The sequence below is a fragment of the Cyprinodon variegatus genome, unplaced genomic scaffold (genome assembly GCF_000732505.1).
Source record: "Cyprinodon variegatus isolate N-32 unplaced genomic scaffold, C_variegatus-1.0 Scaffold52, whole genome shotgun sequence".
NCBI lineage: Eukaryota > Metazoa > Chordata > Actinopteri > Cyprinodontiformes > Cyprinodontidae > Cyprinodon > Cyprinodon variegatus.
The window spans coordinates 1,275,406-1,292,701 of record NW_015150505.1 but is presented as its reverse complement, the minus strand read 5'-3'; the positions used below and the strand labels follow the sequence as shown (position 1 = coordinate 1,292,701).

At 37.4% G+C, this 17,296-nt stretch overlaps 1 protein-coding gene across 1 annotated transcript in view; it reads right to left on the bottom strand.

Annotated features, from left to right (window-relative positions):
• pcgf3 (polycomb group ring finger 3) overlaps positions 1-17,296 on the bottom strand; it is a 44,645-nt gene that overhangs the window by 16,518 nt on the left and 10,831 nt on the right. Inside the window, exons 4-6 of the mRNA XM_015371077.1 lie at positions 11,168-11,223; positions 10,839-10,946; positions 2,621-2,709 (exon numbers count right to left, since the gene is read on the bottom strand). Coding sequence (XP_015226563.1) covers positions 2,621-2,709; positions 10,839-10,946; positions 11,168-11,223 — 253 coding nt within the window. The remainder of the gene's footprint in view (positions 1-2,620; positions 2,710-10,838; positions 10,947-11,167; positions 11,224-17,296) is intronic.

Below are 17,296 nucleotides of genomic sequence, written 5' to 3'. Positions count from 1 at the left end.
CCGCCTCTGGCGGTCATCCGGGATTCATAGAACCGTAGTTACGGTAGTAACTTTCGTTATATGTCTGCAAGTGTTTATTTTAACTTACTTTGATGATCAAGTGGAATGTTTGACATTAATTTAATGAATTATTTTCACCAGTCAGGACTTGGCTCTATTCTTTTCAGATTCATTTCAAGGGAACCTGTCTGACAACATGAAGTAGGGTAAAAGGTCACAGAAAACAGCGCATTGTGAAACAAACTGATTAAACAAACGTGAAAGATACATTGTTTTTGTTTAATAACTGCTTTGGTGTTCTTTAAAAGCGACTTGGATTCGTTTACTCTACACTTCTTTATTCCTGTTAACATTAACTGTAGGTTCCCTTGTCTGTGTAGCGTTCCATCACCTGAACTTACTCTTCGTACGTGTGAAACTCTTCTTGGCTATTAAAGCACATAAGATGATAAATTCAAACATTTATCAACATGGCAGCTTCTGTAGCTCTGGCTGCCTCTTCAATGCACACTGGTGTTGTTTTTATTCTGCTACTTTCGTCCTGTCCTTCTTGGCACCTGACATTTATTTTTTTAGCTTTTCTCTCTTTTTTAGGAGCTTTATGTCTATAGTTGTGGTATTTTATGGTAAACACTAAAATGCTTCTTATTACAAACAAATGGACCAAACACAGAGTAAAAAAAACAGACATAAAATGTAGAAAGCCAGTAGCAAAGGGAGCGACTGCTGAAGAAATTCCTTGTCATAGTAGATAACTAGACACCTTCTAAAGCTTTGCATGCCTTGATAACAGTATTAAACTTCTACTGAAACAGCAGCGGTTTGTTAAAAGGTGTAGAAAAACAATCAGACACAGAGCAGCTTCAGACGCTGATGGCTGCAGAAGACGAAGTATTTTGATGCAATCTGCACTAAACATTATTATTCAACGGAAGCAGTTATTTCTGCTTTCACTCAAATCTTCCTCTTCCCCTTCATCATCCTCTGACATCAGTTGTTTCCTCACCAAACTTCACCTTTTTCATTCAAACAACATGAAGCTAGCCCTCAACACAAAAATCTGCCAATGAAATTCTGCAATTTCGTGATAACCTTCTCACCCCTGTTACTGTCAGCAGCCATTTTGGGCTCTCAATCCTGCAATTTCCTGCAATTTCTCCCTCTTTTATATGTCATCTCGTATTCCCCTGCTCTCTCCCTCTCCACCTCTCTGTGACATTTCACATCGCTGCATTCAGACTGCCATATTAGCTATTCTGTGGGCATTCTGCATCACTGCTGAATTTACAAAAGGCCAAGATCTTCACCCATGACGGGGTAGGCGACCGCTCCCACATACAGCAGGGGGATAGTGCTTCTTTGATGAAGGGGAGCGGATTTCTGCTTCTTTCTAAATATACATATAAGAAAAATGATTTCCATCTGTGAATTAGTATGGATGTACACTGGAAAAACGATCTAGAAATAAGTAAAAAATGTCTTAAATTAAGTGTATTTACCCTCAATTTGAGTTGATAAATGAGATAGTTTGCCAGTGGAATGTGTATTTTTACTCTTAAAATAAGATAATTAGATAATATGCACTTGAATTAAAACAATGTAATTGTGTTTTCTTATTCTAAATGTAAATTGTCTTGCTCCATTGGCAAAATGTATCTTTTACCTCCTCAATCCAAGAACAAATGCACTTATTTTAAGATATAACGACTTATTTTGATTTAGAATTTTTTCCATTGTAGGGAAGCCGAGAGCGGATGCATCTCTCTGATAATTTTTCTCTGTGGCGTTCTCGAGAAAACTAGCTAATTTAACCATAATCTAAAGATAACGAAAGCCGTTTTCTCGTGATATAACGAGATGATTCATTATTTGATTAGATAATTTGACGTCCTTTCAAAAGGTAACGAGATGGCGTTGTTGGTTTGATGATTTGCTTCCACCTGTGCGGAGTTGTATCATCGGGGTTTTTTCTTTTTTACAGCCCCGATGTTACACCGGTAGCAGGTATAAGATGCTTTAACTCCCAAAATAAGTGCAGAATAAAGATTTTCTTTAGAAAACAGTCAGATATGTTTCTACTGTATTCCATGCAATCCAATCATCCACCACAACCTGACAATGAGTGAAAAGAAGGAGGAAACTAAAAAATTATTATTTGTGCACACGCAGTAAAGTGGCTGCCCAACTACAGGTGCTGCAGGCATGGATGGACTGGGAACCCAGGGCTTTTGAACTCATTCGTTACTCATACGGGTTAATCACCTCGTCATCTCAAGAAATCAATTAATGGGTTAACCGTGATAACGAAATAGTTCTGTCGTTATCTCGAGAAGACAAAATTCCGTATGGAGGAGAGTCTGACTTGTAATAAAAATATCTTGACAGCATTTAGCCTGAATTAAATAATAATAAGAAAAGCAAATGGAGAAAAGAAAAAAATCCTATTTAGAGTTGAAGATAAGGTTGTCAGAATGTCCAAACCAAAAACCCAGATGAGGCTTTCTAAACTACTCATTACTCACGTATTCACCAATTCTCTTGCAGAACATAAAAATCATATCAACTTAAACTCTGAAGTTTGGTGATCTGGTCAGAAAGGAAGCAGAGAGTGATGCAGTACCTGCTCGTCGCTACGGTGATAGTCGTTGTCCTCCTCTGGTTTCTCCTCCCCGGCCTCCTTGTTTGCTGTGTCTTCTGATTTTATTTCACCTGATTGAAAAAAAAAGGAAGAGAAAGCTCTCATGGAGTAAAAGTGCAGACATGAAAATAAATCTGTACACATATTTGCATAGATAGATGAGAAAAAGGCTCCTAAACTCCATCATTTTCCTAAGATAGGCAGGTTTCTGTTTTTTTCATCTGTAAAAAACAACAGACAAATGGTTCAATGGATGTAAGGACAAAAAGACGAATGAATAACAAATCTGTATGGATGGATTGATGGATCTCTGAAGCCAACAGATAGATAATTAAGTTGGTAAAATATTTTTCCAGGCATTTTATTTCCCATACTAACTTAAAAACCTGTATGGCATTCCAGGCTTTGCAGAAAAATCTGTTCCTAAAACCGCCGCCGGTTTTTTCTCATCTAAAGTCACGATCTCTAAGCCTATAGGCACAAGTAAGGATGGAGTGGAAAATCTCCACGGACTTTATTGATATAAAGTCAGAAACATTTAAGCATTTAAGAGATTTTTAAAGATATAGCAGAAGATTTTCTTTTTCTGGGTAGATCATCAAAATAAGTGGTCCTCCTGATTGTTGAACATTCTGCTGATATGTTTATTTAAAGCCGTCCTACATGCTCGTCCCCATTTTCACTTACCGGTGGTGAGTCTGACGTTGTGGAAATATTACAAATCTCCCTTTGGAAGGAAAGCAAGTATGAGCGACACAAACAGCAACTTTTAAACAGAGCGTGCACGAGGAGATATGGGCTTGTGCACGCTCTAACATGCGTTTAAAAGGCGTTCCCTCTAGGGAGCGGGTAAAGGGTTGTGCTTTTTTTTTTCTTTATACAAGTGGGTAGGGCGGGACTTCAAAATTTCACGAAAATCTTCCACAATACCTTTAACTTCTCCCAACATATCCTTACAATTAAAAATTCAAACTATGTCATAAGTTATTATAAAGAAAGCATGAGGCTCTAAAAAGATGTTTAAGAAACAACATTTCTGCTGTTGCAGAAACTGACCTTAAAAAGATGTAAAAATAAGTGTATTTACCCTTAATTGGAGAGAGTAAATAATGTGAGGCTTCAATGCAATGAGAATTTTGTCCCTTAAAATAAGATAATTTGAAATTATGTAGTTAAGAAAATAGTTTTTTTGTTTGTTTTGTTTTTTTTTTTGTTTTAAGCATAAATCATCTTATTCTTATTTTCTTTCCTGCTGAAATCAAGCAAAATTACACTGATTTCAAGGAAAACTGAGCTACTTTTTATTTTTCTATGGCTTAACTCAAACAATTTATCTATCTTTACACAAAAAGGGGTCAGTCTAAACATAATAAATTACAGTCCATTAAGATTCAATTACTATACCGATGGCTTTTAGAAGATTTGTTGATTTCTGAACAATATATTGTAACTGAGCGACAATTGTTAAGACTGTGCAGCATTTCTAAAAGTTTCCATGTAGCAAAGAGACAAGAATAATTATTTTAATTCTCTTTATCATAAATAGCAAAACCAAAGAAAGACAGAAAGGAAGGCTATTTCCAAAGAAGTGGAAAAAAATTACAATCAGATAAGTTTTACTCATCATGTTTGGCAAAACCTTTTTGTCTTTGAGTCTATTTAACATCAGGAAACAGTTTGTTTTGGAGTAAATAAAGCCTCATCATAAACTGACAAGACTGACAGCGAACATGCCGCCCATCTCTGAGGGGAAGCCGACCGGATAGTTCAGTCCGAGGATCTTCTCTGCATCTAGCATCACGCTGCTGTGTGCATCCACCTGATAAAAGCACTAAGAACAAGCAGCACAAACCCTTCAAGTTAAAGCAAACATTTATCAGGAATTTTCTTCTTGACAGTGATATTGTTGCAGTATTGAATTCTTAGCTATAAAACGTTGTTATCGGAGTCCAAATTGCGTCGCGCTGACAGAAAAGCAGCACAAATGGGTTTTGCTTTCTTGTAACCTTTAGAAACAAAGAAATTCAGTCTGTTCCAGAATACAGTGGATGTAATAACTGTGTGTGTAGCTCAGACAGTAAACGCATTCAGTCCTTTGAGACTATTTTCCATCAGAGCCAAGTATTGCCATCCCTCTGTGGATTACTAAGTTTGTCCGTCGTGTTCGTCTCCAGCGTTGGCCTCGCTTATTGCTCATCAGGCGGGCGTCTCTTTTGTAAAGGCTCGCCTTCAAACAACCCCGGTATATCATGAAGTCTTGGGCTGTTTGAGTTTCTCCCCTCCGGTACTATTAGAAAACGGTCTTCTGTCTCTTTTTTGATTTATGGGAAGTCGTCTAAACGTTAAAATCCCACAGGCATGCACAATGACATTTTCAGGCTACCATGTAACGGGTTAGAGATGGAGTAAGCCATGTGTGTGTGTGTGTGTCAGTGTGGGAGTTTAGATTGTCGTGAGAGCAAAAGTGCACTCTGCAGACTTGTGTGCTGGTAATTTAGAAAAATAAGTGTGTGCTGGTGGGAGCAGCTTTTGTTTTGGCTGGAGTCTAGCAGTGCTCCAGAACTTTAGTGTTTGCATTTAAAAGCAACTAGAGCCTTGATTTAAAACATTAAGTCTATTAAGACTTTTCCAGGCATCACACTTACGTCCATTCTGAATAATGTGAGTTTATTATACAAGTGGACGCTATTATAGCTTCTAAATTAAGCCTTCTTTAAAAGCCTTTCATAGTTACCTATAGATAAATATACAATGAAACCATGACCTTAGAACTACATGGCATTCCTTCCAACGCTGAAGAAAAACGCTTCCTTTTAAAGCAGCCATATGTTCCGGGAAAAATACTGCCCTGTGCAGTTAAGCTGCTTAAAGAGCCACTTTATCTTAACATTGAGCCAGATTCATTGCACTCTGCTTCACATCAACCCTTCCTGAAAGGAGACAACAGTGGGCGATTGTTTGCAGTGCAGGCGCAGCGCGGTTAAGGCAGCCATTTCCTGGAGGGGGCTGGTTTACCTCGATATTCTCCAACCATTTTTTTTTTCACAGGACAGTGAGGGGCTGCTGCTCAGACAGCAGAACTAATGAGGATTACTATGGATTTATCATGAATCAAGAAAAATGCCACTTTGGGTATGATTTTGATAAAGGAATGGCATTTTAACATAGTTTAAAGTTTAAAAGAGTAGATCAGTTAGCATGATATAGGCCCTTTAGGACAGACTGAGGGACAAGTCGTCCTTCTAAAGCGGTTAAGGACAGTATTAGGTTTTGACGTGATCAGTCTGACCCTTCAAGCAGTGGATCTTCATCTAGATAATAGTAGGTAAAAAAAAAAAAACAGCTTTGTTAGAACCAATCCTGAACTATACCATCATTAACATGGTAGGTGTGGCGGCCTAGTGTTTAGGGCATAGAGCTTGGAATTCTTAGGTTGTGAGTTTGAAACCCACTCCCACAGACTGCCACTCTGGGTTTTTGAGCAAAACCCTTAACCCCGAATTCTCCCTGGGTGCCCCACGATGGCAGTCTGCTCCCTAAGGTGGTGGGTTAAATGCAAAGGTACATTTCTCCATTTCTCAATAAAGTTTAATTATTTATTATTATTAAAGTCTTTTAACATATTGGTATCAGTCTAACAGGTCAAATCAGGCCATGCTATTTGCCAAAATGTATTTCTATTTTGTTTGCATTTGTGTGATTGTATAGGGGCAGGGGACTGGCCATGTGTCATTTATTTGTTCATGTGACAGAGGTATTTACAAAGTTTAGATTTGTTTGGTGTTAAAGTGAGGCAGAGAAGCAAGGTTAGCATTTAATTATTCTTTTCATAATGTTGAAAGGCTAGGGAAATAAACATTATATCAATAAACAGCAGCTATTGCCCTAAACAGAGACATTATTTTCAGACATTAATATCTGCCTAATTTCTTCAAATTTCTGTCTAAAACGGTCCCTGTCTGATGTAGACGATATTTCAATTCTAAAACCAAATGTAAACAGCTTTGGTTTAAAGTTGTCCACTTGTGACCAAAAAACCTCTGACCAAGAATGTCATTGGCAGTTTGTAAGTGTTTCTATGTGCTATTTACTAATATTCTGCGGACTAAGAGGCCTTATAGAGTGTAAAGTCTGGCCATGATGTGGCAGATACCCGTTTTTAATCTTAGAGGGTCGGTTTAGAGGTATGGTGTGAATTAAATATAAAATAAGTTTAGAAATATTCAGGTAATGGTTGGGTAATCCACTCATCTTTCTCCTTTATTTCAAGCATCTTTTGATTTGGTTTCCTTCAAAGAAATTCCCAGATTGCAGCAAGGATAAATACTAAGGACTATTTCAAATAATTCCATCATTTCTATCTATTCCATCAACTAAAACACTTAACAATTAGGGCATCTAAAAACACCTTTTTCTGCTCTGCTTTGAAGTTCCTCCAAAACACAGACTGCATAGTTAGAGGGAATAGAAGAGAAAACAACATCCCAAAACAACCAAAAATAGACCCAGAATCATAAACAAAAACACTCGCTCTAAATCCAGCATATTTATATAAATCTACAGAAGCCTTCACTGCAGAGTTTGCATCTACTGCATGCAGATAACTCTGAATTAAAGCGCAGAACTTCCTTTGTTACCGTTTCATTTGGTATCAGAGTGAATGTTTTTCTGTGTTCTTGCTTCTGCTGAAATTGTCTTCGAAGAGCAGAACCAGAGAGCAGTTCCACTCCTATTTGAGCCTTAATTAGAAAATTCAGAGAGGGGGATTAAGCGAGCGATTAGGTCTGCCAGCATGACAGCCCTCTGGACACACATTCACACCATCACGCAGCAGTGAGCTGGTTTGGAAAAACCACTGTGCACAAAAACCAAACCAGCAGCTCATTCTGGTTGACTAAATTGCCTTCATCTGTACTGTTTAATGGCTTCTGCTGTTCCTAATGGTTGTTTTGCTAATGTAAGTCATTACTGTTGGGATGGGGGTGGGGAGGGTCATTCTTTATATAGGCTAATAAGAGCAGTGACATATTCACCATGCTGAGGTGAAGGGCATTGCCTATTTTGGGATAAAAAAGATGTTAAAAGACTGTTTAATCTGAAATGAAGAATTAATATTTCCTTCATGAAGAGTTTGGTCGATGTGGAACCAGATAAGCTGTGGACGTCTTACAGACTGAGGAAAACCAACGCGGATAAGGGTCTGATTAACAGCACAGCAGCCGCAGGCCAAAACATGACAGCTTCATCCTTTAAAAAAAAAAGCGGTGGCTCACACTCAACTGTTTCGCATGAATCATTTTTAGGTGGTAGCTTAGTAAAAATTTATTTCCACAAGTGTTTCTCTGCTCAGTCCCCTTAAATCCAGCGGCTTCAAGAGGATGAAGTCTGATCTGATGACTTTTTCAGCTTGTAAACATTTCGATTAACTGTTTACAGAGCATAGATGTGAAAGTGGAGGTAAAACTATGCTAGAAGTCTCGCTTGCTGCATTTCTGATTGGCACACTTGTGCTGTTGAAAATGAGCTCATGTTCAGCTCAGGTTCCATGATGCTACTTTCCTAATTCTGAAACAGTGTCAGTGATTGATGGTTACAGTCTGAAGGAGTCTATATGCTCTACAGTCCGTGACCTGCAGCATCCCAGCTGCAGCACTGGTAAGCAAAGGACAGCGCAGCATGTATGATTTCAGTAACACATCCACTATGGGCTCTGCTACGGTGGCTCATTAGGTCCAAACAGGTGTTGGCGCCAAAAATAAATTTTGAAGAGAACTAACAGAGCACCTCAAACAGATTTACTTAAGAGGATTCCCACCTGCACAAGTCATCCAAATGGTTTAAGTGGAGAAAGAACATCAACCAAGTAAAAAAAAACAAAATATTTTGATTAGTTTTACTCTTAATTAATCCGCCAATGCACACTGTGTCTCATGTTTTTTTATTTTTCATGAACGCATCATCATCAACCTCACAGGTTTGTTGTCAGTAATTCTAGCACTAAAATTTGAAACAAAATGAGACTACAACCACATTTAGTAATAATTATCTCAACATGTTATAACATCCATAGATGTATTTTTAACATAGTTTCTAACATTGATATCAGAGAATGCTGTGGTTTCTCTTCTTTGGAACTGATCATGTGGGACACAGCATTTAATAACTAATCAAAAACTAGTTTTAAATTTATCCCATTATACAATATACATAATAAATGCTGTTTAGTTAAATTCTTATATTTCTTATATATAAATTCCTTTAAATAACTGCCACACTATGGTGATAGTTGCTTTGTCAGCTTGACTTCCAGGCAGATCATGTGAACGGAGCGGAGCGCCGTGCGATTCCCGCTTCTCGCGTTTACCTTCATTTTCCTGCTGCTCCGGCGAAATATGCTCCACGCTCTTCAATTTCAAGGAGAAGGCATTTTCTCACATTTTTCCTTCCCTGTAATGATGCCAGGGTCCTGGGACACCGATACGTGTGTATTGTCTTATTTAACTCGCTGTGAAATTATCGCAATGTTTCCCAGCTGTGAACGTAACACCTCGCACCATTGATGTTGCCCTGCGTTTCCTATATAATTAATAATTTATTTTACTAGTATACATTAAAAAAGGTCACTTCACAACCCATTGTAAATGAGATTACAGCGTATAATGCATGCATGCGATCCATTTTGAAAAACAGGCCCTTTCCACAACGATCACTCTATGTAAACCCACTCTGTATGTTGGGTATAGTTAGTGTATGTTTTTATGATATTTTATCCCCATTTTTATCACAGGATATGCAATCCTCGTCTCAGCGTTTCCATGGTGAAGTTGAAACATAGATTATAACAGATTATAGGCACAGACTACAGCATAGTTTTTGGCCTAGGTTTTGTTGTGAGCACATCGACGCGAAATGGAGCTGAGCGAAATCCTCGCTCCGGCCTTTGAATTGAGAACCACGCTACGCTCCAGCGTATTTCTTCCGCTCCTACACTCGCTCCACGCTCCGCTCACACGCTCTGCTTCCAGGACTATCAAGTAAACGGTTTAAACCCTTCAAAGCCTGGACCAAGAGGTAAAACAGGAAATTCTATATGGTTTTATTAGAGTTAAGATTGAACTTTCTGACCAACTAAATACATAACATACATTTTGGATAACTGAAATTAGATAATTTATTCACAGCAATTTTGATACATCAGGTATTTCTTTATAATACGTTATGCATTTTCTGTTTACTACCTGTGTCTGAATGTGTAAGTGAAGGTTTGCAATATCAGAAATATTAAAATGATGATGCAGATGTCTTAAAAACTCATGTATCAAATATGATACAGTTGGCTTTAAAGGGTTAAAACTACCGTATAATAAGACGTGTTGAAGGAATGCTTGACAAAACTATCAGCAGAATTTTTATGTTAAACTGAAAAGCACCCCTGTTCTTAGTGTAATGTTAGATTTCCCCCTCCAATCAGGATTTGTTCTCTTGCTGCACCAATTAAAGATGATTAACAAATAACCATGCATATAACATTTTCAGCACCATGGAGAGTGAAACCTTTGTTTAGGAAATTCTGAGCTTTATCATATAATACTGCAGATATTATTACAAAACTTTCCCAATTTTTTATTTTTTTGTTATACTTTGAAGTAATTGTTACACATTGCAGCTAAAATCGCGTTTTATTCCAGTCTGAAGTGTAATTTTATTTCACTGGTTTGAGTTTGATACATATGCTGATCCAACAGGAAATGGTTTAATTTGCGTCAAACGTTTTTAAACTAAAGTTAAAAAGAAACAGCTTTCTGGACCTTTGGCTCATTCCTTTGAACAGAAAGGCATCAGGACTGTGAGCCAGACTGTTCTCCTGCAGCTATGACCAACATTTCCAATGGGCCTAAAATTGTGGCTTCATGATTACTTGTTGTCTTCAAGGACTTTGTAACTAGCTAGGTGACATGCTTAGAGTCTTTATCCATTTGGAAGACCCACTTGAGCTCAACCTTTAGGTTGGATTAGTTTCTCCCTGTATTGGAATATCAGAACCGATTATACTTGGTGATGAATTTACAAACTGAAGAAAAGGAGCATGAAATAAACTAAAATGTTTATCTGAACTGGAAATGAAAGCCTACAGTGGAAAGAATGGCCTTATGGTATTTCTGAGGAGACAGAAAGAGCCCATGCATGAGTGTGGCTGTACCGTTGCGCTGATCTAGATGAGTCTTCATGTTGCACAGCTCTCCTTTAATGTCCCCAGGCACCTCCATGCCCAACTTCTGATAGAATTCCCTCTGCTTCTTTATCTCCGCTGCACAAGAGGCAAACATGACAAAGAGAAGAGGTTTTTCTCAAGTGTTTGATAACATCTCCGCGCTAAAAGCTACTTTGTTGAGGCCTAGAAAATAATCCACAAATGTGAGATAAGATGACAAAGTGCCTGAATCTTTTTATGATGTAAAACCAGTCAGGCTGAGCTGAACAACATGGTTGAAGCTCAAACTGTTTGTGAAAAAGCAGGGTGACTCTTACCCTCTTGAAGTCCCGGTACCAGCTTGTAAACGATGTCTTGCATTGTTCTGTCATGGCTAAAATAAAAATGGAAGAAATGGTTAGCAACCCAAACCCTAAGAGTGCTGCACATATCTGATGTTAAATACATGATTTTTGTCATTGTTTAATCACAGCATGTGTACAGTTTTAAAATCACATGCTTCACTTCACTCTCACTTTATTTTTCGGTACACTATACATCATTAAACACTGAAAATAGTAAAAGAACCCTGTTTTATACGTACAACCTTTAAAACCTACCAGGTTCTTCACAGTACCTATATAAATATTCAAATCTACATAACAACATGGGATTTTATCATTTGACATTTTAAGGTACTTTTGAAATTCACCAAAAAAGGACCCAACTTAAAATCATCATTCAATTCATTCCACAGTTTCAAACCAATAACTGAAACACATCTAGACTTTTATCTGCTTCTCAGATTGTCTCTGAATTCCCAGTCAATGGTTAAACTTTTAAATGATCTATGGTTAGTTGTAACAACATTTATTTGAGAAATATATTTTTTTTTATGTAAAAACCATACATAAATCTAATATTGTCACATGGATCTCGCCTTGCTGTTTATGCAACAATGCATTTTGGGTGAATGACATCTAGGTCCACATGGAGGGAGAAGGAAGAGTTGGTCCAAGAAGCTTGTGATTGTTTGGCTTCTGCTAGGAGATGCTAAGACAGATGGAGAGCTATGCTACAAAGAGTTCCAGTTTCTAACTGATGCTATTTACGGTTAGCATTTTTTCAGATATATTGGAACGATGTGTTACGACGAAAGAAAGAGGCTTTGCTTTCACTTTAAACAGTTGCTTAATATCTTCCAATATGGGTTTTAATGTTATGTTATCTAGCTAATATGTAAGCCAGTTAGCTAATATAAAAGAAAAAGTTGATCTCTTTGTTAGGTCCAACAGATATCTTGTATAACTGCTCATGGCAACATTGAGGCAGTGACGCAGTATGGCATTGTCTACATTTACACGATTACAATGTTTGTATCGCAATACGATACAAACATCGTAATGGTTTTTACTCTGTAGGTTCCAGTCCAGTAAGACCTAACAGCATCATTGCGTGGGTGAAAAAATTGGTAAAAATATGACAAAGGATTTATAATTTTTGAAGTAATTATAAGGTTTCTTTTTTTTTTTATTTACAAAGAGCAGTTTTTAGGTTAATAGGGAAAGTCTTAAAAAAATAGGGAGGGTCTTTCTGCATGGAGTTTGCATGTTCTCCCTGAGCATGCGGGGGTTCTCTCCGGGTACTCCGGCTTCCTACCAAAGTCCAACAACATGACTGTTAGGTTAATTGGCTTCTCTAAATTCTCCTTAGGTGTGAGTCTGTGTGAATGGTTGTTTGTCTGTGTTGCCCTGCGATGGACTGGAGACCTGCCCAGGGTGGACCCCGCCTCTAGCCCGTAGACAGCTGGAGATAGGCACCAGCACCCCTCGCGATCCCGCTTGGAATAAATTGTGTCAGAAAATGGATGGAGAAAAAAAGGATTCCATTAAGGTACACATCTTTAAAATTATTTGCTTGCTATTAAACTCACAAAACAGACTCTTAGGCATTAATACAGATTGGATTTAGTGTTGGACTTCGACTAGGCCATTGGAACACACAAAAATTCTTTAATATAAACCAAACCGTTGAATCTCTGGCTTCCTTTGTAGGATGATTATTACACTGGAAGATAAATATTGGACTATATTTACCTTCCTATAATCCAACACCAGCTTCCTAACTTGGGAATGAGCTTCTCAGTTGGTTTAGAATCGCACATTTGAGGCCAAACTGTTTATTTGTTAAACATCCTCGGTCTTTGGGGTGCTGTTTGTTCTCTAATGTTCTGCAACAAATCTCTGGGCCTCCACAGAGAAGCTGGATTTAGGCAGAGATTAAATTACACGGTGATAGATACTGTTTGTTAATTAGATGACCTCTGGAGGCAACCAGGTGCACTGGAGTTTATCTGGGGACATCAACTTAGCAACCAATGGACTGACAGGCAGATCAACAGATCGATACTACTTTAGGACAGTGTGATAAACAATAGTGTAAATAAATTTTCTATTTTCTTTCTTTATTTTCTTTCCTCATTTTCTAAAACTCTATCATCTCCTATGAGATTATTAAAAGGAAAAATAAAGGTTAAAGTACCTATCATGTATGGAGCAGGTTTCCATTTTTTTTCATGACTGCAGCGTCGTTCTTCCACCCACCAGTTGATTTATGCAACATGTCAAACCATAAAATGCACTTTTTGCCCTCCCACATCTCTGTAAACTCTGCATGGTAAAAAGCTGCAAATCTCAAGATGACATTAGTGGAAAAATTGTCAAATGTGTTGGAACAAAAAAAAAGGGAATCCAATTGACACTCTCAGAAGCTGGTGTGGAGCATATGCTGTTCCCGGTCTGGCAGGGAAACTAGCCTTTTCTTCCTGTGCTTGTGACACGGCTGCACAGTGGGGGCGGCTTAGGTCTGACGGCGCTTTTTGACACCTGGCCCTGACAGCCGGCTAACGGACACCACGTGTTGAGTTTGCAGCAGTTATGGGGGGAAAAATGCAGAAAGTGTGGCATGTATGTTGGTGCTGCGGCACATCGAGGAGCTGAGAAACTAAGGGTGAAAACAGGATGAACGATGAGCAGCAAAACAGTGACCCCTACTGGACAAAACCAGGGAGTGTTTCCAAGTGTCTTTAGCAGCTGAAGCATCATCTAGTTTTTATCTTCATGTAGCACTGTGATATTTTATATTTAGATCTATATATATATCTTTTTTGCAGTATTTCACCAGTTTTTACATAGTATGCTTTTTTAATTTTTTTTATGAGTGTTTAAACAGTCTGTCGGATGTCTTGTTTTTATTTTTTATTTATGTACTCTTTGGCATGCTTGCTTCTTTTAAATGTGTTATCTAAGTAAATTGGACATGGATTTTGAATCTGTGAGTCGCTTTGCTTTTAAACCGCTGCAATTGGCCGCCGGGTGTAATTTCCTGAAAAAACCCAGCTGCCTAAACAAGTTAAGCTTTTATCAAAGTCTTTAATCTGCCAGAAGAATTTGCTAGATATTCACATAAATTATAGCTTTTGTTAAAAATTAAATTTCCATCTGAAAGGGATCTATAGAGTGACTTTAAAAGATCAGATAATCAGAAGTACACTAAAATGAACTCAAGAATCACAAAATATATTTATAAACAACTTTTTGGGTGAAAACTCTGGATGTGAGTCTTTCTATTCACAGATTCTCCATCTACATACGTAGATTCCAATGCCCAAAGCATTAAGTCCAGTAGTTTTCCTAAGGCTGGCTTAATAATATGTGTCTTAAAGCATTCTAAACTTAAACATTACGAAATCCCTTGACAAAGCAGAAAAAAAAGAAACAATAATGCTACGACCTTCCTTCCTGCACCAGCTGAGCTGCTTTCATCATGAACTACAGCTTTTAATTCATGAGGGATTGGTTTGTTAAAATTTGCAGTTTCAGATTCATAATTGTGAATACGTGCAAACATTATTGGCTGTGTAGCAGAGGTTTTGCCAATAAATATATCCACAGACAGAAATCATTTATGCATCGAAAACAAGAGTTTAAGATGAGATGAAACCGATGATTCAGGTGCAACAATTAAAAGAACAACCTTATCTCAATAAATTAAGAATTCAAGAGCTGCATAGTGTAATCTATGTATATACAGTCAGTACCATCACGCATACAGTTGGTACGGAAAGTATTCAGACCCCTTTAAATCTTTCATTCTTGATTTCAACGCAGCCATTTGGTTAAATCAATACAGTAAATTTTATTTCTCATTAATGTGCACTCAGCATCCCTACTTGACGGAAAAAAAGCAGAAAGGTAGAAATTTCTGCAAATTGATCAAAAAAGAAAAACTGAAATATCACATCATCATAAGTACTCTGGAGTAACAGGGTATGTTCAGTGGTTGCCATTCAAAATGTCCCCACTTTCCTTGATGGGTCCTCGGCTGCTCCTTGGCTGGTCCCCTAAGATTACTTTTTTAAACATCAATCTTTGTACTACCGGTAATATTTTTTCTTTCATGATGTGTGGACATTAAGAGGTAAAAACAACCACCTTCTCCCGCTCAGACCCAGTGATTCAATGAAAGGGTGGAGTTATATAAATATGCACGCCCAGGAGGAGGGGGTCACTCCATTGGCTGGAATTTGGCTGCCATTCGACTGGCGTTTGACTGGAAAGGGCCATTTTGAATGAATGGCTGCTTCTGTACGTAGCTGTCTGAATTTGTAAAGTTCAGTTAAGCTGAAAAAGGTAAGATTTCTATTTGTTCCTTTAATCTTTCATGCATCAGATGTTTCATCTGTAAGTAAATACATTTAGACATTTTGATCAGTTACAAAGCTACAACTAAACAACAATACAAATCTAAGCTGAACCCTGATGAAGCTGTTCCACTGATTTCCAGTTAGTGGTGCTAGTGAGTCCACAAGCTCTCTGCAAACAGCCTTAATGATAAGAAGACAAAAAACGTAACCGACGATCAAACACTATGTCTCACATACGTTGAAATCTACATTTCAGCAAAGGATGTTAGATGGTTTCGTTTTAGTCTTCCTTTTCTCATTTGTCGGAAGCTGGAAAACAACCTTAAGATGCATTACTGCCATCTGATGGTAAGGAGTGGAACAGCTTCATTAGGGTTTATAGATTCAAACTCGGAAATTTGGGATTTTTTTTTTATTTTTTTTTATCGTAAACAAGCTCAGAACAAACCCTAAAAAAAGTCTGATAAAATTTTCTTCTTTTTGTTATTTAAGTTTAATTTAGAGCTATACTTTAGGTTTTGATCTAAATGTTTAAGTAAAGATGTCTAAAATGTGTAAGGAACAGTGGATGCAAAGTGTATGTAAGAAAAATATACCTAAAACTTGTGTTTAAATTAAGGATATGTTTCAAACTGAATTATTTATAAAGTTGAATCCAAAAAGTGACATAGGTAAAAAAGGACAGATTCAAAGAGTCTGAAGAACAGTGTTGGTGTGTTGTTGAGGATGAGGCTCGTTTTAAATGTCTCCATCATAATATATACATTTGTCTCATTATTTAGTTTAAGCAAATATCTTGTGGTGTGATTTTTGTTTGACGGACATCTTGATGTTCCTTTTGTTCTGTGTAGTGGTTGTAAAGTGTCTAATGAGCCTGTAAACCTTTTAATAAATCAACCAATCAATCATGCACTTGTCGTTTTACAAATTAGTAACTCCTAAACTTATTTTCACAGCAGAAACATCTAATATCACAAATGTATAAGTTGACCACAAGGAAAACATACAAATCTTAAATGTACTCACAATTATTGGCTCACATTCACAAAATTCAGACAATCATATTATCTATGCTTCAAGTTTGTAGCTTTAATGTGATAGCATACCAAAAAGAATACAGAAATATAGATGCACACACAAAAAAAAAGCTTCACCTGAGGCATTCATCTGCTTAATCATAATCGTTTGAACTTTTAAGGTTTAGGTCCAGCAGGTCAATTGTACTTTAACATTAACCTGTTAAATCTTCATACGTGGCTGTGGTTATTTGTGCTGTTCCTGCTGCACTGATGCACAGTAGACACTGAACTGCTCATCATTACAGCCACAGATTACAGATCTGACTAATCAAGGAAATTACATTACTGTTTCATTAGAATGCAAATCTGCACTCCCACAGCTCTCCATGAAAAAGTAATAAAGCTTTAAAACTTTGTCGTCGTGTTGAAGTCGTCGCACACTGCCCCGTTTTGTCTTTATTTCCTTTCCAAGTCAGTTAGAAACTCATTCAATTCTTTGATGCATCGTTGATCCATAGCTCTACATGGTTTCTGGACACCATTTAAATCTTATCTCAAGACATTGACTGTTTTATCCATTATTTTTAGTTCTTTACCTCAAATAAGAAATACAATTCAGCTTCTTATTGTTAATTCATACCCTAATGCTTACAATTGTGGTGTGAGAGGCTTATTTACACAACTTTTTAACACTTTATTTATATCAACAATTTTTTGGAATAATCAATCTAAAAAAATAACAC